We start from the raw sequence: 25,430 nt of genomic DNA, 5'->3' as shown, positions 1-25,430 counted from the left end.
ACCAATATCTGGTACCTAATATCTGGTGGTTAAAAAGCAACTGGCAAAATTTTCAGAGGCTAAGCGTTTTTAAAGGATAAAATCTTTCTTTTTATTTTTTATATATCTCTTTGTAAAAGGGAATAAATCACATGCACTTAGGGAATCGCAGCTTTTTTGCACCACAGCAGACTCAGGAGATGAACAAACCACAGCCCAGAGAAGTGGGGGACTTGTCCAAGGTCAAGCTCTGAGGCGGCTGCAGGGCTGACACTCAGCCCAGGTCATCTCCCATGGTCGGAGCTGCCTTTCCATGGAAGACTCTTCCTACTGAAGGTCCCCATCCCTGTGGCACAACAAAGAGGAGTTCCTGAAAATCTACAGAACCCATTTCGTGCAATGTGACGCACAAACTGAACAAATGTTTTGCATGAGGAATTAATTAAACTATTTATATGAATACTCTTCATTTACTTCAATCTCTCGAAATTTTATTAAGCTGTCCATTTACTCATATAAATTCCTGTTGGATCAAATAGCTTAAAAAATAAAACATATATTTCTACATGGTGGAAAACTGTATTTCTAATATATGTCCATCTGTAAGAATTATGATGATATTGACAATAATAATAATAACCATTTATTGAACTCATATGTGCTCAGCACTGTAATAGGTACTTTATATACTAACAGGAAGGATAATTATAAGTAACTACCACTTTTTAAATACTTATCATGTCCAGTCATTATGCTATGTATTTAAGTACTTTAATTCATTTAATGATCACAATGATCCTAAGTAGTTATTATTATTATTCCCATTTTACAGATGAAGAAATGGAGTCTTGGAGAAGTTAAGTACCCGCCGCACATGTCACTGTGAGCAAGAGGAAAAGTCGAGATTCTATCCCAGGCCCACTGGTTTCTACAACCTTTTGTCTTTTCCATTATACAATGTTACATCCCCATTTATAAAAAGTATTGGTTCAGGGGAGGCCGGATGGCTCAGTTGGTTAGAGCGCGAGCTCTGAACAACAGGGTTGCTGGTTCAATTCCCGCATGGGCCAGTGAGCTGCGCCCTCCACAACTAGATTGAAAACAACATGCTGCTGCTGAGCTTCCGGAGGGGCAGCCAGATAGCTCAGTTGGTTAGAGCGCGAGCTCAATTCCCGCACGGGGTGGTGGGCTGCGCTCCCTGCAACTAAAGATTGAAAACGGCAACTAGGCTTAGAGCTGAGATGCGCCCTCCACAACTACATTGAAGGACAACGACTTGGAGCTGATGGACCCTGGAGAAACACACTGTCCCCCAATATTTCCCAATAAAATTTATTTTTTAAAAAAAGTATTGGTTTAGGTTCCATTTCCAGTGAGGAGATTTATAGATGCAAGGACAAACTAAATGGTACTAAGATGACCTGTTTCCTGTAAATGTCTTGGACTTGCCCCTGGCTTGGAACAAAGTAACTCTGCTACCAAATTCCCTGAAGAAAAACATTGCTCACAGCATGGGATAGTCAGATGATGCTGAAATCTGAAGTCTTTCAGAACTACAGTGAAATTGGGGAGCGACATGCAATTTGCCTCTTGTTCCAGTTTAAAATATTCATGCAGCAAGGTAGTATTCCCATCGTCAGTAATTAAATGGCTGAAATCTGCAACCCGATGTATTTACTGATCATGAACGCTGCGTTCTTAGAAGCCCCACAAGCTGTCATGTTACAGCGGAAAACCAAACAAATGAGACAGAAATGTTGCTGTTGCCTAGAGAACAAATTTTCCCCACCACTTGTTCTGCTGTAGAGAAAGTCTGAGTCAAAATTAAGGATGCATTGAGGACTTTGCCTGCAAACCAGCTGGGAGAGATGCAGACAAAAAAACCTGCAACATTTTCCCTCATTAGAAGAATTGTTTTAAAAGGGTTTGATTGTGCCTTAAAGATTAGATTTTACAATCATTTAATATTTCACTTGTCTTAAGAAACGTGCACAGAAAGGCAAGGAAAGGAAACAGATTAATGAAAACGTGAATTTATAATGTGGCCGTTTTGCCTTTTCAGCTCTGTGGTCACATGCAAAATACGCGACACCTATGAGTAGTTATGTAAAACTGGAGCGTCTTGTTCTCGGGGTTACCGGCAAACCCCCTCCAGTGGCCTCCTTCACTGGCCATCTCTTGTGCATGAGGATGAGTCCTACTGACCACCCCAGTGACAGCACAGTGCCAACACCCCCAAGGGGCTGAGTCCTCAGGTGGGTTGGGACAGACACAAGGACTGGGGCTGGCGGGCAAGTGGTTCTCAAAGTGTTGCGTTGTGCCTGGACCAGCAGCATTTTGTCCCCTGGGACCCTGTTAGAAATGCTAATGATCAGAACTCTGGGGTGGAATGCCGCAATCTGGGCTTTAACAAACCTCAGCTGATTCGGATGCCCCACTGAAGTTTGGGAGCTGCCCATCCACCACCTGCGCCGCCTCGCCCCTCTGCCCCTACTCAGCTGCAGGCTCTAAGGACTTCGCCTCCATCCAGCCCAGAGTCTGTACTGGCCTCAGCAGGAAGGATGCTAGCAGATGCCAAAGCAGCAATCGGAGGGGACCTGGGGTGGTCTTGCTGACTCAAAGCCAGAGTCTGATGCCAGCTGTGCCATCCCGGCCGCCATGCTAGCTCTTCTAATTGGGCTGCAGTTCTACCTGAAACTCCAGGCTAGATGGCGGGGACCCTGTCCTTGTCACTCTCTCTACCACCCCAGGGGAGGCACTTGTGTTCTCAGTTCTCTCAATAGCCCAGAATCAGGAAGCTCATTCTGCCACCCCCTGGGGACTCTTAGGGTAACACCCTGCCGACAGAGTCCCTCCACTGCCATGGAAAGAAATAACATCCCTGACCCAGATCATAGTTTGTGTTGCTGGCCCTGTTTCCTGACTTTGTCCCTTTGCTCTCAGCCTGCCACTGAGGCCCCAGAATGGCTCACGGCCCAGCATACACAGATAACTCAGCAGCACCACTTAAGAATCTTGCAGAAAATACTGCACTTAGACCTGGCAACTGGGCCCTGCCCTGGGCTTAGCACTTGAGAGGATACTGCTTCAGCCCAACTCTGGCAGCCTCCTGCCCATGGGGCAAGGACTCCTTCAGGACAAGGACACATGCCCACATGGGGCCCATGTCCCTTGCCCTCTGGACACCCATTCTGGGTACCCATGACTCTTAAGTCCCCACCTCAATGGCTGGAGTCCATCTTCCCAAGGGTGTATGGTGCTTCTGGTATGATCCCCCTAGACTGAGGTGTGGTGTGCACTGGGCTTGGGTGTGTGAACTGGGGAATCTCCCCACCCTGTGCAGTGATGAAGGGAGTCAGGAGTGGGGACAGGAGGGGTTCGCAAGAGGCTGGGACCTCAATGTGTTCTCTTTCTTCCCACACGTTAGGGGCAGGACTGCATGCAGACTGGTAACAACTAAACCAGATGACAGATGTCATGTCTTAAGTAGGAACTCAAGAGATACTTGTGGAGTGAGTGTGCCCAGAGATCTGCTTTGGTTCCTAGCTGAGCCTCACAGCCCACGTGCACCATTATCGCATTGTGCAGACGAGGAAACCGGGACTGCGAGAGGTTAGATGACTGGCCCAAGGAACCGGGAACAAAACCAGGACCAGGAACTGATCCCAGAGCTGGCGCTCCTTCCCTACATGTGGCCATTTAGTCTCGACTTGAATACTTCCAGCTACATGGAACTCACTACTCTTTTGACCCAACCTTTAATATCTCAGGCAAAGTACGTTTTTTTTTTTCTTCTTTCCTTGAGCTTCAATCTCTCTGCAAATTTCAGTCATGTTTCCTTGTGCTGCTCACGGAGGCCTGCAGAGAGTTGATCCCCTCTCCCACATTACAACCTTTTAAGTTAAAAATGGTAAAAATCGCCTGGGGGGGGGTCTTTTATTCTCCGTCACCCTTTCCTTGTAGCAGAGGACATCCGGTCCCACTTCCTCATCAGGCCTCTGAGGACGGACTCCGGGCACTCTCCCTCACAGTATCTCCAAGTGGTCATGGCGGGCAGAAGCATAGCCCCCCTGAGGCCTTGGCTAGTGGACTGACACACCCAGGTCAACATTCCCCGAACTCTCTCTCCGAGTCTTGCTTTCCTTGCCTGTAAAATGGGAGCGATCACTCACTCCTGCCTATCTGGTATAGCTGCATGTGTATTATTTCAGACCACTGGCTTTGAAATGATTCTGAACTGCAGAGCACTGCACAGGTGTGGGGGGGCTGGGGGGGGGGGCTGACCGGGGAAACCCCTGAAGCAGGTGCCGTGGAGAATTCCTTCCTGCTTGCTTCACGAGTTTAGTTCCTCCACCACACCTCCTGCCTGGCACGGGCCAAGTGCCTGTGAAGCACACCCAGGCACCTGCACAACTCCAAACACTAAGTAACTGTAACTGCGCTTTAAAAGGTAAAAAAATAAAAATAAAAATAAAAAAAATAAAAATAAAAAAAATTGCAAAAACCGCAATTACTTTTGCACCAACCTAATCAATTAAGAGAAGATGATGAAATGCAAAAGGTGCCTTGAAGACAGAAGGGTTCTGGGCCCGGCAACTGAGCCAGCGGGCAGGTGGGCCCCATGAGCATCTGCTGCAGAGTAACCACTGGGAACGGCAAAAGAATGTGCCCGAAAGAGGGGCAGAGCCAGGATCTGACCTCAGCCCTCTTGCGCCGGCTCACCCTGCTTCACCATGGCTTCCCCTCAATCACTTGACAACACGGTGTCAGGTCTGGCCATGTGGAGGAATCAGTCTACTCGAGGGGACATTTGTTCCCATGATGGGCCCCATCCCCTCATGCACCCTGGCCTGTGCACCCAACTACGTCGTAGACAGTATACCTGGGAGTCTCATGACCTTGTCTTGTGTCCCCAGGGCTCCTTGGCACCAATAGCCACCCAGCTGCTAAACCGGCCCCTTTCTTGACTCCTCCTCCACGCTCACGTCTCACATCCAAAGCAGCCCCACGTCCCATCCACTCATCCTCGCATATACCTCTTGAAGGCAACACCTCTCTTCCTTCCAGCCATTGCCATCTTCTCCACACCGCCACCACCTCTCAGACGTCCTTGCGGCCCCCACAGCCACCCTTGCCTCACTCCAGTTTGGTTTTCATGCTGCAGCCTAAGTGATCTTTTTGAAACACAAATCTCATCATACCGCCCTGCTGTTTAAAGCTGGTCCATTGCTTTCAGGATGAAAAGCCTAACGCTTGGCCTGACCCATTAGATCCTGCAGCATCTGACACCCTCCCTTGCTTACTCGCTATAATACTGCCAGGCTGGCAAAATTATAGTATTTTATTTTACCTGTAAAATCGTGATATGTCACACATACAGAATAGTGCGGAAAACAGATGCATACGTTTAAAGAATAACTCTAATATTTACGCAGCCACCACCAGATTAAGAAATAGAGCACAGCTAGGATCTCACCCGCCCACCTGTGTCCCTGTCAGGCCACATCTCCCTCTCCCCATCCCTGTGCAGAAGTCGCTGCCTTAAACTGTCTGATCTCTCATCATGCTTTGCTTTGCTTCCTATTTTTGCCACTTAGGGTTACATCTCTACAAAATACAGTTTTGTTTTGCCTGTTATGAATTCTATTTCATTGGAAGCATTCTGCAGATATTCTTCTGTGACCTGCGTCTTTTGTTCAACATTCCTACCAATGTCCGGAGCTACGGTTCGTGCATTCCATAACATGTAGTATTCCGGAGAGTGAGTAGCCACGATTAGTGCGTTCTTCTGTCGGTGGATTGTTCGATTGCTTCCAGCTTGGAGCGCCTATGAACCACACAGCCAGAGTTCTCTCTGTGCTTGGAGAGCCCACGTTCTGTACTGCCTCGCGACCTTCGTGGCTGCTTGCTTTCCCTGCCTGGGCCCCTCTCACTGCCTCCCTCCTGCTCACCTTGCTGCCGGTGCCCCACTGCATCCTGCACCTCACGCCTGCCCCAGCCGCCAGCACAGGGCCCACACCTGATGCTCATTCGTTCGTGCATGCACACGTACATTCACTCGTGCCTGTGTCAGCAGCTTCTCCAGGCTGACCTCTGGTGCCGCAGAGGCATGGGCAGTCTCGGGGAAGACAGCCATCCTCTCAGCAAATGAAGACATCCGCCTCGGCAGGAAGCGCACACGCTGAAAAGCCAGGTCCACAGCGAGACAAGGAAGGCTGCTGATCCCCACTAGTGACATGAGCGCCCAGGGAGGGTGAGCTTGGGGCAGATCCTCCCACTCTGAACTGTTCAGATCCCACCCTCTTCACACCCCCTCACGTTAGCCTCCGGAAGGAGAGTGGCCCGGGCTTACACCGCCACAAGAGAGGGAAAGGATGGAAATTGTGTAAAAAGAAAAGGAAAGAAAGCAGCTGGAGAATAATGCCCACCACGTGGTGTAATAACCAAGAGCTTTCAAATGATTGCTAAGAACTGGCTTTAATTTTGATCTTTCATTTCTTTTAATCTAGCAGATAATTAGAGGGAAATCAAACTCATCCTCACAGCCAAAGATTAACCTGTCACTGTCAGAGCTTCCTTCCCACTTACTTTCACACCTCTGCCTTCACATTTTTTTTCCTTAAAAAGGAAAAGTCGCCAGGTTACATATATTGTTTGATTTATTTAAATATATATTGGACATTTCCCACAATAATTATTCTCTTAGGAATAAGCAGCATTTTTCCCTTCCTCCAATCTAAGAACTTCTCAATGCTTTGCAGGTTTAAAAACGTCCAACTGCAAACTCCTTTTTCTGGATGAAGAAACCAAAGTACAGAGAAGGGAGGAAACTGTACTGTTTATGGCTGTGATGGCAGTGCCAGGATTCACCCCAAAGCACCCGACTCCAGGACCCCTGTTCTAACCCACTCTGCTCGCCCCCCTGTGCGTTAAAAACATGAGTGCATGTCCAGTCCTGCTTCCTCACGGGCTCTCGACAGCCTAAGACAACATTCAAAATTGCACACACAGCTTTAAGCACAAGATTCTGGAAATAAACTAAACGTTCACTAATATGGAGAAGACTCTGGCCCAGCCTTTGATGCAAATGATGTTTACAGAGTTGTTAATAAGAAGGGGAAATTACTGGCACATAAAATGGAGAAAAATAAAAACAGCATACAAAAATTATATCGCTTGTATGGCCTCAACTCTAAAACAGTATAGACAGAAGAAAATTATACTATTTTTATGAATTAAAAAAGTTAATAAAGGTTAATTCCGGTGGTTGAATCGGAAGAAGACTTTTATTTCATGCTATGCACTTCTCAGTATTTTCCAATTTTTCTACAAGAACCACATGCCTTTTACATGGGAAAAGATGTAATAAGTGTGTAGCAGAGAAGGAACAATTGTCCCCTACAGCCCCAAAGCACCCGACTGGAAGCATGGCTGGCACTCCTGGCCTGTCATGGAGCTCCCCAACCCTGCTAACCCCGCCTCCCAGCTTCCTGCCCCAAACCTGCCACACTTTCTCACCAGACCAAGCCCAAGCTAATGTAAGCCCCGCCTCCTCCAAGAAGCCTGCCTACTACTCCAGGACGGCTCTTAAGGTGAACCATATGAAACTGCCATTCCTGTAGATCCCAAAACAGTCTCATATTAGTGATGACATATGGTTTGACCGACTCCTTGGCTCACCTTGCCTTCTCCTGAACCTTCAGAATGTTCCCAGCCTGGGACGCACAACTGCACATGAATAATTTTCTGTCTGCTACTGTTCTCTTTTGTCTCATGGGTACATCTGCTTTAAGTTGGTGTTCTCGGCTCATTGGCTTGCATTTTATTCATTCTGGTTTTGAAGATTATTGAAAATGAAGTGGTGACCTCGCTGGCCACAGAGCTTCCTCACGGGAGGTAATCAATCACCCATAGGCACCTACTCATGTTCAGTGCTTGGCAATAAAGAGATGAGCCCCTGCCCCGAAGTTGAGAATGAAGGTGGGAACCCAGCCAGGTAATAATGACACCTTCTCGACACATATCTCTGTGGTGGGCTAAATACTTTCGCATCCATTCTCTCTCAGGGCAAGAACTCAACAGACCCGACTTTGAATCTCTATCTGTTGCTTATAAGTGGTGTGGTCTTGGGCATGTCACTCAACCTTTCCAAGTGTCAGTGTTTTCATCTATAAACAGAGTAATAATAGCCCCTGCTGCTCACATGGCTATTGTGAGGCCAAAATGAGACTAAATGTAAACAGCAATGTGCCATGCCCAGTAAGCACTCGAGAAACAGTTCCTTATGAAAGAGGCACAGTAGCAACTCTAATTCCCCCACCCCCACTTTTTCTCTGATGAGGAAACCAGGCTCAGCAAAGTATAATGACTAATCCGAGGTCAAGTAGAGCTGATACCAAAACCTTGGTCTCCGGAGCCCATATTACCTCCTTCCAAAAAGCCAACACTCCTGATCTGAAAGCATGCGAACATTTCAGGCTCACTGGAACAACTCGTAAGGAAATTTCCAAATACATTTGCTACCCCATCACTACCTGGAATGACTCTAGAAGGGCCCACACAGAATTCCACACTGCCATTTCCCCAGAACAACGACTGACTGGCCATATGCTCATCTACTTTCCCATCTGCTCCCCGCTTGGTCGTGAGGGAGAGCGGCCTGCCTGCCAGCCGAGGGGCTTGGCTCCTGTCTAATGGTCTCTGAAATGATACTCTCAATCAGCTCAGGAAATTCCACCTTCCCCATTTAAGTCTTGGAAATGGTTCCTGTTCCACAAACTTCATGCAAAAGAGGCTTTACTGGTTACTTCTGACTTAACGCTTAAACATTTTCAAGTGGAGGACAGTTGTCTGGGTTTATTTCTTCCACATAACATAATGCACTTATCATTAGTCATTTCCTGTCTGTTCTTATTTAAAAATGCACGCACATTTTTCTAGTTTGCTGCCTGCCATCGGAAATGTGAGACCCTTCGAAGTGCGGAGGGCACAGTGTATCTTGAAGCCATGACACCCCAACCTTGGACAAATTGCTTCAGCTCCCTGTAGGGTAATAGGACTGTTGGGTTCTTACTGTTTTGAAGATATGATAAAATTTCTGGCCTTTTCTCCAGGAAAAACACACACATACACAAATATTGTGTAGTTTCGGGCTCACAGGCCCCCTTGAAGCCTCCAGGTACTGCAGGTTGAAAACAAGCTCTGATTTCCTTAGCTTGACATTATTCAAGACATCACCTCTGGCCTCTGGGTCCCCATCCGCCTCCCCGGTGGTCCCTCCTCTCCACCTGATGCATCTGTATCCAGCTCACATAAACTCCTTACGTTTCCCCAGCACAGCCCCGTGCCTCTGTTTCCTCCAGCAGGCATGACCATCCATCCATTTCAGTGTTTCGAATGCTACTCACGCTTTAAACCTCACCTCAAGTGCCACCTCCTCCTTGGCCATTGTTTTCTTTTTTAAAAACTCTTCAGGAAATTACCTTTCCTACATTTTCCTCCTTTGGCAGTTTGTCTTTATGTTTGGGGCACTTCACACTTTCTACCTTATGTTCATGTGTGGGTCTTGCCTCTCCTATGGCCTGTGAGCTAATTCACTTCTGTAGTCTTCTCCCTGGCACACAGTAAATGCTCAATAAACACTCTAAATAACCAATACCTCTTTCTCTAATCTACACATGGTATAAGTGAAATGCAAACGGATATGCAAATATTCATCTCTCTGTGACCCAAATTCCTGATTTATGTGAAATCGTCAAGGTGCTTGGGGTCAGTGGGTGCTGCTCTTTAGGGTCTTGCCAGAAAGGAATCCTTAGAAATCAACAAAACTCAAGAATTTCAACAAAATGTCAGCTGTGCACACACAGGCCATGTGGCAGGATGATCGAATGATTCTCCTGAAAGAAAGTCTATTTCCAAAACAATATTCTCTGATAAGAAAGGGGGCGTTCTACATTTATGAGGGTACATTTAATCTACATAATTTCTCTTCCCTAGTGTTGAGGGAATTTCAGTAGGACATGCTACCAATTTAAGGGGCAGAGAGGTTAGTGCATTTTCAATATTCCTCTCCCGGATTGGACAGAGTTACACTCCTTAGATAAGTAGAAGACAGTGGATGGAAGGGCGTCCCTGGTGGAGGAAACAAGCTGCCAGCCATAGAACTGAGCCACTGAGATTCCTTGACCTCTGTTCTCTTGGAATGTTCCACCTCTTCCAGATTCTATGTAAAATTGACCTAATTTGGGGATTCACCTAATCTGTTGGTTCTAAACATGGCACAGAACCCAAGGGCAATGCTTGGAGTCAAGGTAAGATGTACAGCCTGAGCTCCCAGTGAAGCCTTCAGAGGACAAACCCCTCTGAATTAGGTCAAAAGCTGCCCTGGCAGGCAGGCTCCTGTCTGTATAATAAATCTGTTGTTATGGCGATAGGAGGCAATGAAACTGAGAGAGGATGGAAAAATGTTACTGTGGGCCTAGGGGCTTGTGTGGCTTATATAAGGCATGTTCCAAACACACACTTTGGAATAAGAGGCAAACAGTCTACACCCCAGCTCCCAGGCACTACAAGGCATCATAACACCAAGAAAATTCCCTCAGGATCTTCCAAACCTATCTCTGGCTTCATTTTTATTACTCTGCTTATGATTCCCAAGAAAGGAATCTAGTTACCAGAAATAATTCTGGAAAAAGAGAAAAATACTAGTGAAATGGCTCCCCCAGGGGTAAACTGACCTTCCCAAAATTAATCAATGGATGGAATCACCTTGTTTTTAAACTAATCAGGAAAAGCCATTTACTCACTTCTGCTTCTGATAGAATTTTTTAAAAAGGAAGACGTAAGCTGCCCAAATATCTTGAGAAAAGGGGAAACTTTTTGTTGATTTTCCTGATGTTTTTCCCTTATCTTACAAGCTTAGCTTTGATTTGAAGTAGAAGCTGGAGGTCAATGGAGCAACGTGGCAAAGTGGAGAGAACTCTGGGGTAGAAATCAGGAAACCCAGTGTCCCGTTTCTGCTCTGCCTCTAACCAGCTTTGTGATTTAGGGCAAGTTACTGACCTTCTGCATCTTAGTTTTGTCTTCTACGATTCAGAACCATTATACTCACAACTTAATTAGGCTGCCTCGGGAGCCAGTGACTTATGTGTCACCATCAGCATAACTTGATAGTCTGACTGACCACTTGGTGACCCTAAGAATTAGTATTTGCCTAATGCTCTCAGATGTCATGAGGCTCTCTCATATGTGTCATTTCAAATGATGACCATGAGAATCCAGCCAAGGAAATACCTTGATCCTCATTTTATAGGCAAGATCAGAGAACAAAGCCACTCGGCTAAGTTCATAGAGCAATGATCGGAGATTGAGGACGTCATCCCGGATCTGACGGGTGCCACGCCCAGTGCCTCGCCAGGACACAGCTGCTCCTTTGTCAGGGATGCTTAGGTGGGAGACTCTTGGACCAGGGAGCTGACTGACATGATGGTTTCTAAAGTCCCTTCTGATTCTAATAGTCTGTGGGTCTATCAATAAAATAAGGGTGCTGGATTAAATCAAGGGTTTTAAAAACTTCTTATAGCAGCAAAGATCCTTTCCCTTCAAATGAAGTCTACTATACAATGCTAAAAAACAAAACAGATCACTGAAGCTCCCCTCCGGTTGAAAAAGAGATGGCTTCCACCAAAATGTTCATCAAGTGACAAATGGATAATAAAATGTGATGTATCCATATAATGGAATATTATTAGGCCATAAAAATGAATGACGTACTGGTCCATGCTACAACATGGGTGAAGCTCAAAAGCATTACGCTAAGTGAAAGACGCCAATCACAAGAGACTATATATTGTATGATTCCATGTATCTGAAGTATCCAGAACAGGTAAATCCAAAGACAGACAGAAGGTTGGTGTAGGGGGAAATGGGGAGTGACTGCTTAATACATACAGGGTTCCTTTTGGGGTGACAAACATTTTGGAACTAGAGATGGTCGCACAACACTATGAATGTACTAAATGCCACTGAGTTGTACACTTTTATGTGGCTAATTTTATATTATGTGAATTTTTCCTCCATACATGTATGTGTATAGATATACGATGGTTCCAGAGTCCCACCCCACAAGTCTCCCCCTTCCCATGCTCCTACGGTGCCTCCAAAGAACCCTGGAATGAAAATCAGTAGTCACTCGATATTACAAAACATTATTGTAGTTCCAAACAGTTCTTATACGACCGCTATTTTATTACTTCAGGGGCCACAGGTATTTTCTCCTAACCCAACAAATGAAGATGCCTGTGCCAGTGACATCTTGCTACTTGAAAACAGAACCTTCCATTGGCAACCAGCTTCAATGTCAATCCTAGTCCACAGTGATCTAGCAGGTTCACTTTTAGGATACGTCAGTGGTTTTAAACTCAAAATTCTACTGTAAGTATACTAGGAAAGAAAGTGGCAACTAAGCGTTAATTTTTGTTTGTTTCTTCATGTTTGAGTAGATAATGTTATTGCTGAGTAGTAAACTAAGCATTACTCAGTGCCTACTAGATAGTAAAAGTTTTTCACATTATGTCATTGAAATGATATTATCCCCATTTTATAGAAAAGGATGCTGAGGCTTAAAATAGCTCTGCTTACCTCCCCAAGGTCAGGATTTGAATCGAAGTCTCCGCAGCTCAAGAAAAAGCTCTTTCAACTATGCCAAGATGGGGGTCAGCAGAGTCGCAAGTTCCTCTCCTCACAGAAGGTATGAGAACTGATTTCAGTCCCACCACGAAACTGACCCCAGCCTACAGGCCCCCGAGGTGTGTGAAGATGCATGATACACGGACGCAGGCATCTGATGCCCTTCGAATGCCCCTGTGCGTCTCCTCGGAGTGGTTTACAGGTATGAGGAGTCAGGGCATCTATCTCCATTTCTTCTGTTCAGGGAAAGTGACCATTCACTTCAAGGGTCTGGCTGACAAACTGCACTCAAGAAGGAATTAATGCAGGATACTTCAGCGCCTCTCTTGCTAAAGAGCTGAAGGGAACGGCTAGCATACCATGTATTTTCAAAGGTTTAGGTCAGATCCTATGCAAACACGAGAAACTCACACTTCTAAAGGTAACTTCCAGCCTAGAAGTCTAAGTGACATTTTCTGCAGTGAGAGTGGCGTGGTCTCTGATTTGAACACATATGGTTCAGCACAGGAACGCTGCATTTTCTGTGGGCATAACTATGGTGATTTTTTTCAAGTTATTCTGAAACATTTCTACACAAAGGAGTTGAGAATAATTTCAGCCTTTTTCTCTGCATGGTGATTATCGAAATGATAATAATAATCCCTTACATATAAAAGCACCTTAAAGATTACAGAGTGCTTTCATGGACAATCACCGCTGGGTTTTAAATAAAAAAATTTAAAAAAAAGATGAAATTAAGGGAAAATGTCAGTAATGATATTTAGCTATTAACATATACCCTTAATATTGTAGGTAAGAAAAGGGTGAAATCAAAGGGTTTTTATGTCAGAATTGAAGTCAGATTCTTGAAGTTTCTAACTGTTCCTGGTTATCAATGTGGAAAAAAAAAAAGGAAAAGTCAGTGCTCTTTAAATTAAAGATAAGGTACTGCTACTTATGACTTCATAAGTTGTAAATGCCTTTTCCACGCTTCCCAATGGTCCTGTGCCCCACTGCTATTAAATTTTAGATGTGCAGCTCATGTGGATGATACAGAATGCCAGGTGGAGGTAAAGAAAAACAAGAACAAGAACAAGGAAGCTAATTGTGTTTCGACACCGTTTAGTGTGAAAATACAGTGGTATCCTTATATCTCTTCATGTTTTTGGTGGCAGACCTTCAATTAAGCAGCCTCAGGCCACACAACGGCTTTTGTACTTGTTCCCACCAAAGGAATCAGAATGCTAATGTGTCAAGGTCATCTTCAAAAAGCTGTGCCACAGTGCCACGCTAGCATGCATAGCCACCCAAATCTCCCCACCGTGCCAGACTGTCTCTCCATATCTAATCTCTACTGGTGAGATCGATAACCATTAGAGAGTAGGAGATTTTTGAGGAATGAGTTGTGCTGCAATTCATCTGACCAAGCGGCATTCATCCACTGCTTTTTCTTAGAGATGGCTAAAGACAGCAGCTCCATGCATGCACAGGAGGACACCGTCGGCCATGGTGTTTGAGCTGCCCAAGGATTCACCAGATAGCCCACCAAGACGTCCACTGGGTGGGTGGCACGAAGAGGAATCATAACACGCCATCACTTAGAAGCTCTACTGGGCAGAAGCCACATCTGGCAGGGTCAGCCCATACAAACTACCAGTGAACGCTCTGAGTCAAGTCTCGCCAACAGCGACAATCTGTGCCTCACACGGTGGAGAGCACTCTGGAGGACAACTCAGTGGAGCAGGCACCATCCAGCCTGACTCAGAGGATGACAAACACTCCTTCAGAGCGACATTTCCTGCAGGGCAGTGGCACTCAACCTTGGCTGCACAGAAGAATCACCTAGGGAACCTAAAAAAATGTCTGTGGCCCAGCTTCCAGCCAAGGCTAATTAAAATCAACATCTCTAGAAGTGGGGGCCCTCGCGGTGCTGTCTCTGAAAGCTCTCCAGATGGTTCTAATGTGCAGCCAAGGGGAGAAGCACTACTGGAGGGTGACTGTAACAATATTTGGGCTTGAGCCCAGTTGGTGAGGGGCCGCAGTAGAAGAAACTGCAAAGCACACTTGCTTAGGGAAGTTGGCGTTTCTCACGGTCTTGAACCGTAGCTGACAAACGCTTCCTGTCTCGGAGCATTTGGGTCACTCTGATTTGTCGGGGCTACAAGGAGTGCTATTTGAAATGCCTGTCTTTGACTTTTCTGCTGAAAACCGACACAATGATATTTACTCAACTCTTACACTTTGTGAGAGCCAGGAATTTGATAAAAAACAAAACAAACAAAACACCCAAGTGAAATGTCATTCATTTCAGGGGTGATTCCATGGAGGGAGGGGCAGGGCACATTCTCCCACCAACATCCCAGTTTGATGTCCACTGGGTGGATGGGACGAGGAGGAATTACAACATTTGTAATTATTACAGAACGGCCAGAAGTTCATTAAATTGGCTACAAATGTTGAAACCAAAAGCTTGTACTGCAAGAGTGTAAACATCACAAAGAAAATGAAAAGGAAGCAGTCTTTACCACGTCCATGTTACGGGTCGCCCTCTTCTCCGTTGTTTTATTCTCTCCCTATACGTGAGGATTTCTAAGAGAAGCACCATGTGAACAATGGTGGGTGAGAGGAGACCCTGTCACCAGCGGAAGGTGGGTTTTTAGAAGAGACTTTCCAGATTCAGAGAACAATCAGCTAGAAATTCATATACAAGTCTCCATCTCCTGATTGAGTCATTATATTTGGAGGCTGATACTCATACATGAAAATATAAAAATATGATTGATTAGATTATTTAATAAGAAAATGTCACTCACAATGTTAACACGCTCTAAGAACGTAACTTACCTGTGTCGGGCCTGGGAAGCGGAGCTGAGAGAGAAATAAATGACACAAAAAGTACTTACTGGTTCTCTCTTCTCTTCTTAAGTGGGTCCACGAGGCGCAGTGTATCTCTGATCACGGCCACTTTCACTTCTTCATCAACAAGGCTGGGGACATTTTCAAACACGCCTGGAGAAAGCTTGAATGGGTAAGAATTCCATGTTACAGTGGAGAGATTCAGGGATTCGGTGCCAAGTGACTATGAGTATCCAATCCTCCCACTAATTCCGGTGCTTGTACTGTTAGATTTTGCTTATGTTAATTTACAGGCGAGACTATTTTAAAGTCTCCCTGTTTACTACTTTAAAAATGTCAGTTTCCTTTCACAAATCAACAAACTACATGAAGAGGAAAATTAGTAGTTTTTCTGATTCTCGAAATTATACACACTCATTGTAGAAAATTTGGGAATTAGAAAGGGGTTAAGAAAATTAAAAGAATCCACATCATCCCTCTAAAACCCATTATTAGTACTGGGTGTATTTCCTTCCAGTCTTTTTTATGCATTTTTTTCAGGGAGAAAAAAAATATCACCACTATGAAATGTACTATTTATCTTAGCGATTCAAGCATGTCGACATGGCTAAATCATATTCATAGAATTTCAATTAGTTCATCTCCTGAGGCTAACTAATTAGTTCATGTCAAAACTGATGGAAAGGCTCAGCTGCTTCTACATTTGCAGATCTTAAAAATTGGAAGAATGGCATGCTGGGAAATTACCATAGGTCGGATAGGTCTTATATTAATAGACTATGTTCAGAGTTCAACGAAACTGAAATTACTTAGACTTGGACAGAACTTTGCTGTGCAAATCTGGGAATGTTGAATCTCGTTTAGCCGAGTGAATAACATGACAGTGGCAATGTTCAGTTGAGTGACAATATGTTCAATGAGATACTCAAAAGACTTACTTCTTGTTCATGTTCGATTCTCATGCTGGGATTTGCATTAACTTCAAGTAGTATAGGCTTCAGATTTTTCATTAGAAGAATGTCAAAGCCTAAAATCTGGGCAGGATAAACATAATTCAGAATTACTCCCTCTAGTTACAATTGCTTTTTCAGGAATTGAGGATAGTAGTAGGGTCGGGAAAGTGAAAATAAACTCAAACGTGGCCCCCACCCTGGGCCTTGACCTTGGCTTCTCTTGTCCACAGCCCCTCTTCCTCTGGGTGTACTTGTCAGGCCAAATGGACTGCAGCTCCCAAGTGGGATGAGTTCCCACAGTGCATTTCAGCACTATTAGTGTCGTCTGAAAGTGCTATAAGATGATGACCTCTTTCTTCTTGAACAGGTTTTTTATTATGTTAAGGACCGTCAGTAGCCCATCAATTTCTCCCTCTTCTTTTCCTCTATTACGTTGCTTCTTAGCTAGAGCTCTCAAAACCCAAGGCTACCTTTCGTAACCTCGGCTGTACCTCTGTATCACTTAAGGACCCCTTTCAAAACCACTGCTCATCCCTAACCCACACCTGGGACGAGTCAGAATCTTTCAGAGTGGAGCTCTGGCAAATGTTTTCTGAATAACGTAGTAGTCCCCCTGGTGGTTCTGATATACCCTCTTAGCTAAGGAAAAGCACCCACTAGGCACCAACTATTCACAATCTCATTTAATCCTCATGACAGTGTATTTGAAGTAGGGATTATGCTCTCCATTTATAGAGGCAGAAGCTGAGTCCCAGAAAGACCAGGGGATTTCTCTCGGACTACCTAGCTAGTAAGTGACAGAACTGGATTTCACACCCAAGCAGGACAGGCTGCATAATCTGTGGGACCCAGTACAAGATGAAAAGGCAAAGCCCCCTGCTTGTTCAAACAGTATTAACGGAGTCACGATAGTGACAACAGAGCATTAAACCAGGCCTGGCGCCCTTCGGAACATGGGGCACTGTGATCACACAGACCACGTGCCCCGGAAGCCAACACACACCCCAAACTAACGCCAACGCCGTTTGTTGGACGTCTGCTCTTGCATCCAGCACCTCAGGTGAGGCTTTCTCTCCTTCTGGACTCTTTCAATTCCTCCGCCACCAGTCTGTCTCATCCCCTCTGCCTGGAACAACCCTTCACCTAGATAATGCCTCCTCGTCCTCGAGATCACAGGTCCTAATTAGATTCAGACTCGGACTACGAGAACGTCGGATCCTTGAGAGGACTCGCGTTATCTCTATAGGAGGTGATAAGGTAGAAAGCTTCGAACATAATTGATACAATCCCAAAGTTTCAAAAAATGATGTGGAGGATAAAGGAGCGAAAAGGAGACGGTGCAGCTGTATCCCCTCTGTGGACTCAAGAAGAAAAGATGAGGGGAAATCCATTTACTTGTCTATATAGAACATGCATTAGTTAAATGATAATTACTAAACTGCAGTTTCATCCTTATTAATGAAATCAGAGCCTAAATGACCATTTTGGGGGATAATTCAAGATGAGGTTATTCTTCAAAGAAGGGCAATAAGGATGAGATGTTGGGAAAAGTCATCCTCACTCTATTTTTCTCTCCCTGGTCATGAAAAGGAAAGGAATGGAAACTTAGTAAAAAATGTTACATGCATTATAGATCTGCTTAATAATATATGACAAGTGGATATGAGTGATGAGGGCTTTAAGCGACTCTGGTGATGTCATCAGTCTAACTTCAGACCTGGTCTGAGACATGGGATCTGATGAGGCTGCAGAGCACGGCCTGCTGCACTACCGACATGTATCACCCTTAGTCATCAACGCTTACTTTCTGCTACATCTTAGAAGTTTGGACTTGGACTTGCTCAGCCTGGAGGATTCTTCCCAGTTCAATGCACAGTGGTTTCGTGAATGTAAAGCTATAGGAAAGCTGGAGAAGCGCAGTGGCACTGCTCGTCAGCCACGGTGACCTGCGCCCACCAGTGGCATATTTTCCACTGTGCACACGTAGCTGAATATGTTGGGTCTTGTACAGGAATGCTTTGGGGTCAGAGAGACTTGGGTTGCAATCCCAGCTTAGTCTCTCATGCTAGCTAAACGATGCTAGGCGTGGTGCTTAGCCTCTCTGAGCCTCACTTACCTCCTCTAAAAAATGGGGTTAACGATGGCTACCTTGCAGGGCAGTGGATAATGGAAGCCAAAAGTACCTAGGATTCTGCTCATCTTATGGAAGGTGCTCAATATATGCTGGCTCCCTTTCCAGTTTCCTGCTAATATCACCAACAAGAAATGGCATTTGTGGCTTTGGAGTCCAGAGGAGGTAATTTCCAATCTTAGTTCTGCCTTTAACTTGTATATCTACAGGCCAGTTATTTAGCAGCTCTAAGCCCCGGTTTCCTCATCTGTAACATGGGAATAAGAACAGTCCTTACCTGCATTCATTCATTCAGAAAATATTTACTGAAATGCTTCCTATGTCCAGAAACTAGTCTAGCTTCAGAAACACAGTAGTGGACTAAAGGAAGTTCCCACCCACATGGAGCTTATAATCTAGTAAGGGAGACAGGATCAAATAAAGATAATGTGATGGAAACTATTTTGTACAATACCTGATGCATAGAATTTAATGAAGGTCAGCTTTATTATGTTTTTTTCACAAGTTCAAGGAAACAGAAATTGTTTGCCTTTTCAAAAGTTCAATGAAATAGGCCGGCCCGGTGGCTCAGGCAGTTAGAACTCCATGCTTCTAACTCCGAAGGCTGCCAGTTCGATTCCCACATGGGCCAGTGGGCTCTCAACCAAAAGGTTGCCGGTTTAACTCCTCCAGTCCCACAAGGGATGGTGGGCTGCGCCCCCTGCAACTAAGATTGAACACGGCACCTTGAGCTGAGCTGCCTCCCGGATGGCTCAGTTGGTTGGAGCGCGTCCTCTCAACCACAAGGTTGCCAGTTCAATTCCTTGAGTCCCGCAAAGTATGGTGGGCAGCGCCCCCTGCAACTAGCAACGACAACTAGACCTGGAGCTGAGCTGTGCCCTCCACAACTAAGACTGAAAGGACAACAATTTGACTTAGAAAAAAGTCCTGTTCCCCTTCCCCAATAAAATCTTTAAAAAAAAGTTCAATGAAATATGTAGCACCAATGGACCTCAATAAATAGTCACAGAACTGAGAGGAGCTTAGAGTTGATCTTGTCATATAATCCCAGAATGACAAAGCTGGCAGTAAACCGGAATTTAGTTTTTCAAAACAGGGTTCTTTTCTAGGGAAGCACCAAGGAGGCCAGATCAGATCAACTTTTACCATTTTACATACTGGGGTTCCTGGGAAAAAAGCTTTACATAATTTTTAAAAACTACTAATCTAGTCTGACACCCACTATATGCAGACCAGAAACCTGCAGCTTAGAAAGTGGAAAACTTCTCTCAGGTTTGGTGGCAAAGCAGGAATTGTCAAATGGAGAGAGAGAGAAGCTTTTTCAATCACATTATATTCTGCCCTTTTCCAAGTAATTTAATCAGCAATTTTGTGTTGTGTACATCCTACTTGAGGGGCACCCTGGGGATTCAAAGATATCTGTCCTTCATCCCTAACTTCTAGAAGTTTCCAAAGCAAGTTGGGAAGAAAAGGGCCCTGAGCTATTAATTGTAAACGCATGCAAAGGCTCCAAGCTTCATTCCAACTAGAGGATTCTCTCCTGAGTTCCAGAACTATACATCTATCCGCATCCAGGGTATTCCCTACTGGGAGGTCCCAGCCTCTTCAAATTCAACATTTCTAAGCTTACTCTCTGTGGTGGGCATCCACTAACATGGTCTCAGTGATCCCCACCTCCTGGTGTTCATGCCCTGTGTAATCCCTTCTTTCTGAGCACGGGCTGCACCTAGTGACTGCTTTCTAACAAACAGAATAGGGCAGGAATCTTGGGATGTCACTTCCAATATTAGGTAATAAAAAAGCTGTGGCTTCCACCTTGGGATGCATCCTCTTACTCTCTTGCTCGCTCACTCTGAGAGAAGCCAGCCTCCATGCTGTGAGCTGCCCAGTGGAGAGGCCCAGGTGGGACAATAGCCGGGGAGGACCCGAGGCCTGACAACAGCCATGTGAGTGAGTGAGGAAGAGGATCTTCCCCCAGCCAAGCCTTAATATGACTGCAGTCCTAGCCAGCATGTTCATGCAGCTGTGTGAGAGACTCTGAGCCAGAGGCAGTCAGCTAAGCCTAGATCCCTGAGCCACAGAAACTATGAGGTAATGCATGTCTATTAGATTAAGCTGCTAAGTTCTGGGGTAATATGTTATACAGCAAGGATAATTAACACACCGCATTTCTCTAAAGTCTGCTTTGCCTCCGGTATTCCTTATTCACCCAGTTGTACAAGCCAAAGCTTTCTCCTGCATACTTTTCATCAACCTGCACACCAACTCTTGTACATTCTACCTCCAAAGAACTTTCTCGACCTGGCCCACCCTTGCTGCTCTTAGTCTGAATCAGGTCTTCACCATCTTGTACCTGGACCACTTTAATAACTTCCCCATTTGTTTCCTTGCTCTCAAACTCTCCCCTCTAACTCATCTGGCACAAGGGGCGGCCACATTATTTTTATAAAATGCAAGTCGAATATTAACACTCCTGTGCCTAAAATCCCTGTCTACAGAACGAAGTCCAAGTTCCACAGCATGTCCTACAAATTCCTCTACGACTGGCACCTGTCTCCCACTCCAGCTTTATTTCCTCCCACTCACTACTGCACATCTTGGGCTCCAGTTGTGCTGAACTATTATAGTTCTGGGATGTTTTACTTCTCTCTGCCTTTATACTATTTTGCCTGGAAGACAATTTTATTTATCAAATATTTAATGAGCACCTATTAAATATTAAGCACTGTTCTAGGTATTGGGGAGAAAGCAGTGTCCAAGACAAAGAATGTTTTAACATCTGCCCTCTTGGAGCTTGCATTCTAGTGGAAAGAGAGACCACATGCAGGTTAATAATTAAAGCAAGGTAAGAACATAGAGTGTGATGCAGTGGGTGGAGGGGAAGGGTTGGTGGTTTAGATTGGATGGTCAGGGAAGAACTTTCTAAGGAGGTAACATTTGTCATCCCATTGTCTTCTGACTTGCACAGTTTCTCATGAGAACTTTTTGTTCCTCTGAACATAATGTGCCTTTTTCTCTCTAGCTACTTTTAAGTTTTCTTATCACTGGTTTTCCACAATATGATTATGATAAGACTTGATGTGTGCATGTGTGGGTATCTTACTTGGAGTTTCTTAAGCTCCTTGGATTGTGGGCTTATAGCTTTTGTCAAATTTGGAAATTTGGAGGCATTTCATCAAATATTTTTCTGTATCTTTTTTTGTCTCTTCTGCTCAGGAAACTCCAATTACACGTTAGACCACCTGATATTATACTATAGGTCACTGATGGTCTATTCATTTATTTTTCCTGTCATTGTCATTTCTCTGTTTCCTTTTGGATAGATTCTATTGCTATGTCTTCAAGTTCATTGATCATTTCTTCGGCAATGTCTAATCCGCTGTTAATCCCATCCAGTGAAATTTTCATTTTTGATAATTGTATTTTCTTCTCTAGAAGTTCCATTTGGTCCTTTTTAATAGCTTCCATTTCTCTCTTCATGAAGCTCATATTTCCTTTTAAAATTCTGTACATAGATATATAGTTTAACTCTCTCCTTTCCAGAATTCTGCCTACAGAATTCCAGCCACTTCGGCCTCTCAAACATTGATCTCCATCTCAACGCATTGAGGTCACAGGGTTTAGGTTTCCCGTCCCAGTGCCCATGTTCCAGAAATTGCCCGACAGAAAGCAGAGGCAATTGTAGGACTTACCTTCAGTTTCTTTCCCCCTCTTCCTCAGGGATCACAGTACTGAGCTATCTGTTGTTCAAAGTCTGAAACATTTATTTCATGTCTTTTGTCTGGTACAATAGTTGTTTGCAGAAGGAGGTTAAGTTTTTTACTCCATCATAACCAGAAGTGACATAGAACAGGGACTGAATGAAGTGATCAAATAAGTCATTTGAAGAGCTAAGTCATTCCAAGCTGAGGAAACAGCAAGAAGGAAGGCCACTTTTGAAGAACAGCAAGGAGCAAGCAAGAGGGAGAGTGGGAGGAGATAAGGTCAGATAGAAAGACAATGGACAGATCACACAGCACCTTTAGGCCATGGTAAGGAGCCAGGATTTTAAGTGCAATGAGAAAGTCGTTGGAGAATTTGCACAAGGGAAGTAATTTGATCTGACATGTTTTAAAAGAATCACTTTGGCTACCGTGAGAAAAATAGGCTATAGACAGCAAGAGTGGAAATAGGGACATCAATTAAGAGACTACTGCAGTGGTGCAAATACAAGGTGATGGCTGCCTAGACTGGGATGGTAGCAGTGGAACTGGTTGGAAGTGGTTATATTTAGGATGTATTTTAAAGTCTATTTTCAAGAGCTCTTTATGGATTGGATGTGGGAAGGAGGAAAAAATAAGAAATAAGGATGACTCAGGTTTTCGGTCTGAGTTACTGATTAAATTACTGAAATAGGAAAGACAATGGAAGAAGAGGATTGGTAGAGAAATCAAGGGTTTCATTTTGGACATGTCAACTGGGAGATACCCACTAGGAATCCAAGTAGAAAGATAAAGTGGGCAGTTGGTTGTAACAGCGTGGAGCTCAGGGAGAGGTCAAGACTGGAAATACAAATTTAGGAGTCAATGGCACATAGCTGATACTGAAAGCCATGGGCTGGATGACATCATCTGGGGAACGACTGTAGATAAGAGGAGAACTTTCCAAAGATCGAGTCCTGGGGATGTCCACCACTGCCGAGTCTAGAAGAAGGGGCTGAGAAGCAGCAGCCAGTGACATAGGAGGGAAACCTGGGGAGTGTGGCAGCCCTCACCTTTTTCTGCTTGGCAAATTCTTCATGCCTTAAGCTCCCACGTAAGCATCTCTTCTTCTGGGAAGTCTCCCCTGCCTGGGTTACGCAAAGTTAGTTCCTCCCTTTTCTGTGCTCTCCTTGCGTCCTGCATATGCCCTCTTACAGCGTTTATTACAAGGAATTATAATTCCCACGTGTTGGACTTCTGCACTCAACTGAGCTCCTCTCAGAGGCAGGGACTGTGTCTTATCCACAACCACATGCTCCCAAACTAGCTCAGGGCTCGTCTGTGCCCAGGGAATGTGTTTGAGTCCAAAGGAAGAAAAAAGCATAAATATCAGGAGTGGTCAAGAAGGCTTTATAGAGAAGGTGAGATCTGAGCGGCACTTTGTTGGAAGACATTGAATTAAAAAACAAAAAAGTGAGAATAGAAGAGAGCATGGCAGGCCATGAGAAGCAGCAGGCAGGATTGGGAAAACATAAGCTATACCTAACAAACAGGAATCAGTCTGTTTAGCAGGCCCATAGGGCTCAGGGAGGGTACAAGGAAGTGAGGCTGGAGCCAGGCTGGGAGGCAACCAATGCCAGGCTAAGGACTTGGTTCTCAAACTATGTTCCTTGGAACACTGGCATTCCATTAAGGGGACAATTTCAAGGTTTCCTATAATGTCACGGTGCTTCCTCATAGACAAGTTTGAGAACTGTTGTTACAAATAACACACCATACAATAATAACAAAAATTGTCATTTATTAAGTTATTACTATGTGCTCAGTACTGTGCCAAATGTCCTATATGGTTTTCTCTCATCTGATCTTGCAATAATTCTGTGAGGTAGATATAAAAATCATCTCTAGTTTCAGATAAGGATACTGAGATGAAGAGAGGTTAACTTGCCAAGCTCACCAGCTAGAGTTGCTGGAAGGAGCCAGGGTTAGCTCAAACTCAGGGCATCTGAGAACGAAACCCAAGCGCTTGCACAACGGCTGGACTGCTTCTCCGCCTCCTTCCTATGGGGTGTAAAGGGTGAAGGAGGAGAGGAGGCAGTTAAAGAACAACGAGGAAAGAGGAGAAGCACCTTAGGATTTAGGGAGGCATCTCCTCCAGATATCTGGGGGAAGGGTCATGACCTAGAAGAGAATTAGACTTGGGCTAGAGGCAGATAGAGACCAAGCAGTGAAACTGGGATAGAATGTTCTTGAAAGCTGAGCTGGAAACCGTTCCTCTGCATGTGCATTTCTGCCCCATGAATCATCTACACCCAGATGGACCTTACTGTTTAAGCCAAGGTCACACTGCTGCCCTCAGGAAGACTGGCACGAGGCTATGTTGCTGGCGGCTGCCTGGGCAATGATAGGGGGAAAGACCAGAATGACAGGGCAGCCACGTTTCTAGGCAACAGATTACAGGACAGCTGCCCACAGCCTGAGCTGTGCCAGCAGTTGCTATGGGCCATGACAATTTCCCAAGTAGTTATTGTGGCTATGATGGGAAAGGGGTCATGGTCACATGTTTGAAATAAATGTAATGTTGTTGGCTAGGGTTTATGTTCTGGAATGCTGCAATCTGGGCCAGGCCCAGGCTGCAAGAAAATGGGGCTTCACAGCAAAGAAATAAGGTATTATACACGCACAGAACATTATAGCTTGCAAAGCCCCTCATAATCTTTCTCTCATGTGAGCTGGATAGCAACCCTGTGAGGTGCGTGAGGAAACTGAGGCACAGAGAAGTGACTTATGCAAGAACACACAGCAAATCAATGGCAAAACTAGATGTTGTCCCTAAATCTTTGGCTTCCAAGTTAGTTTGAGATCCAAACTAATTGGTGTTTTAACAAGTGGTAAGAATAAAGAAAGCAAGAGTGGACTCCAGGGAGAAAAGGATAATATTTTCTAAATCAGCGTGAATCTGAAATGTATGGTGAAACACATTTCAAACATCTAACACTTTCTACCTTGTCAAAGCACTTTCACTTACATTTTACTTCACAATGCTCCTAAGAAGGCAGGTAGGGAAGTGAGTGCAGGGGATTCACACAGAAAGAAACAGAGGTTCAGGGTGGTGAAGACACTAGCCCAAGGTCACACAGCTGGGAAGAGGAAGAGCTCCCCCTG

General features: G+C 44.8%; 1 protein-coding gene across 6 annotated transcripts in view; it reads right to left on the bottom strand.

Moving 5' to 3' along the window:
* TTLL11 (tubulin tyrosine ligase like 11) overlaps positions 1–25,430 on the bottom strand; it is a 222,324-nt gene that overhangs the window by 106,903 nt on the left and 89,991 nt on the right. For all 6 annotated transcript variants that reach the window (XM_088793200.1, XM_074330956.2, XM_074330955.2 and 3 more), the window contains 2 exons: positions 16,440–16,535; positions 15,549–15,664 (listed from right to left, as the gene is read on the bottom strand). In XM_088793200.1, coding sequence (XP_088649326.1) covers positions 15,549–15,664; positions 16,440–16,535 — 212 coding nt within the window. The remainder of the gene's footprint in view (positions 1–15,548; positions 15,665–16,439; positions 16,536–25,430) is intronic.

The sequence above is a fragment of the Rhinolophus sinicus genome, chromosome 16 (assembly GCF_057876585.1).
Source record: "Rhinolophus sinicus isolate RSI-liver-muscle chromosome 16, RSI-T2T, whole genome shotgun sequence".
In the NCBI taxonomy this organism is placed as follows: Eukaryota; Metazoa; Chordata; class Mammalia; order Chiroptera; family Rhinolophidae; genus Rhinolophus; species Rhinolophus sinicus.
Note: the sequence above shows the minus strand (reverse complement) of the source record. Positions and strands in the feature narration are given on the sequence as shown.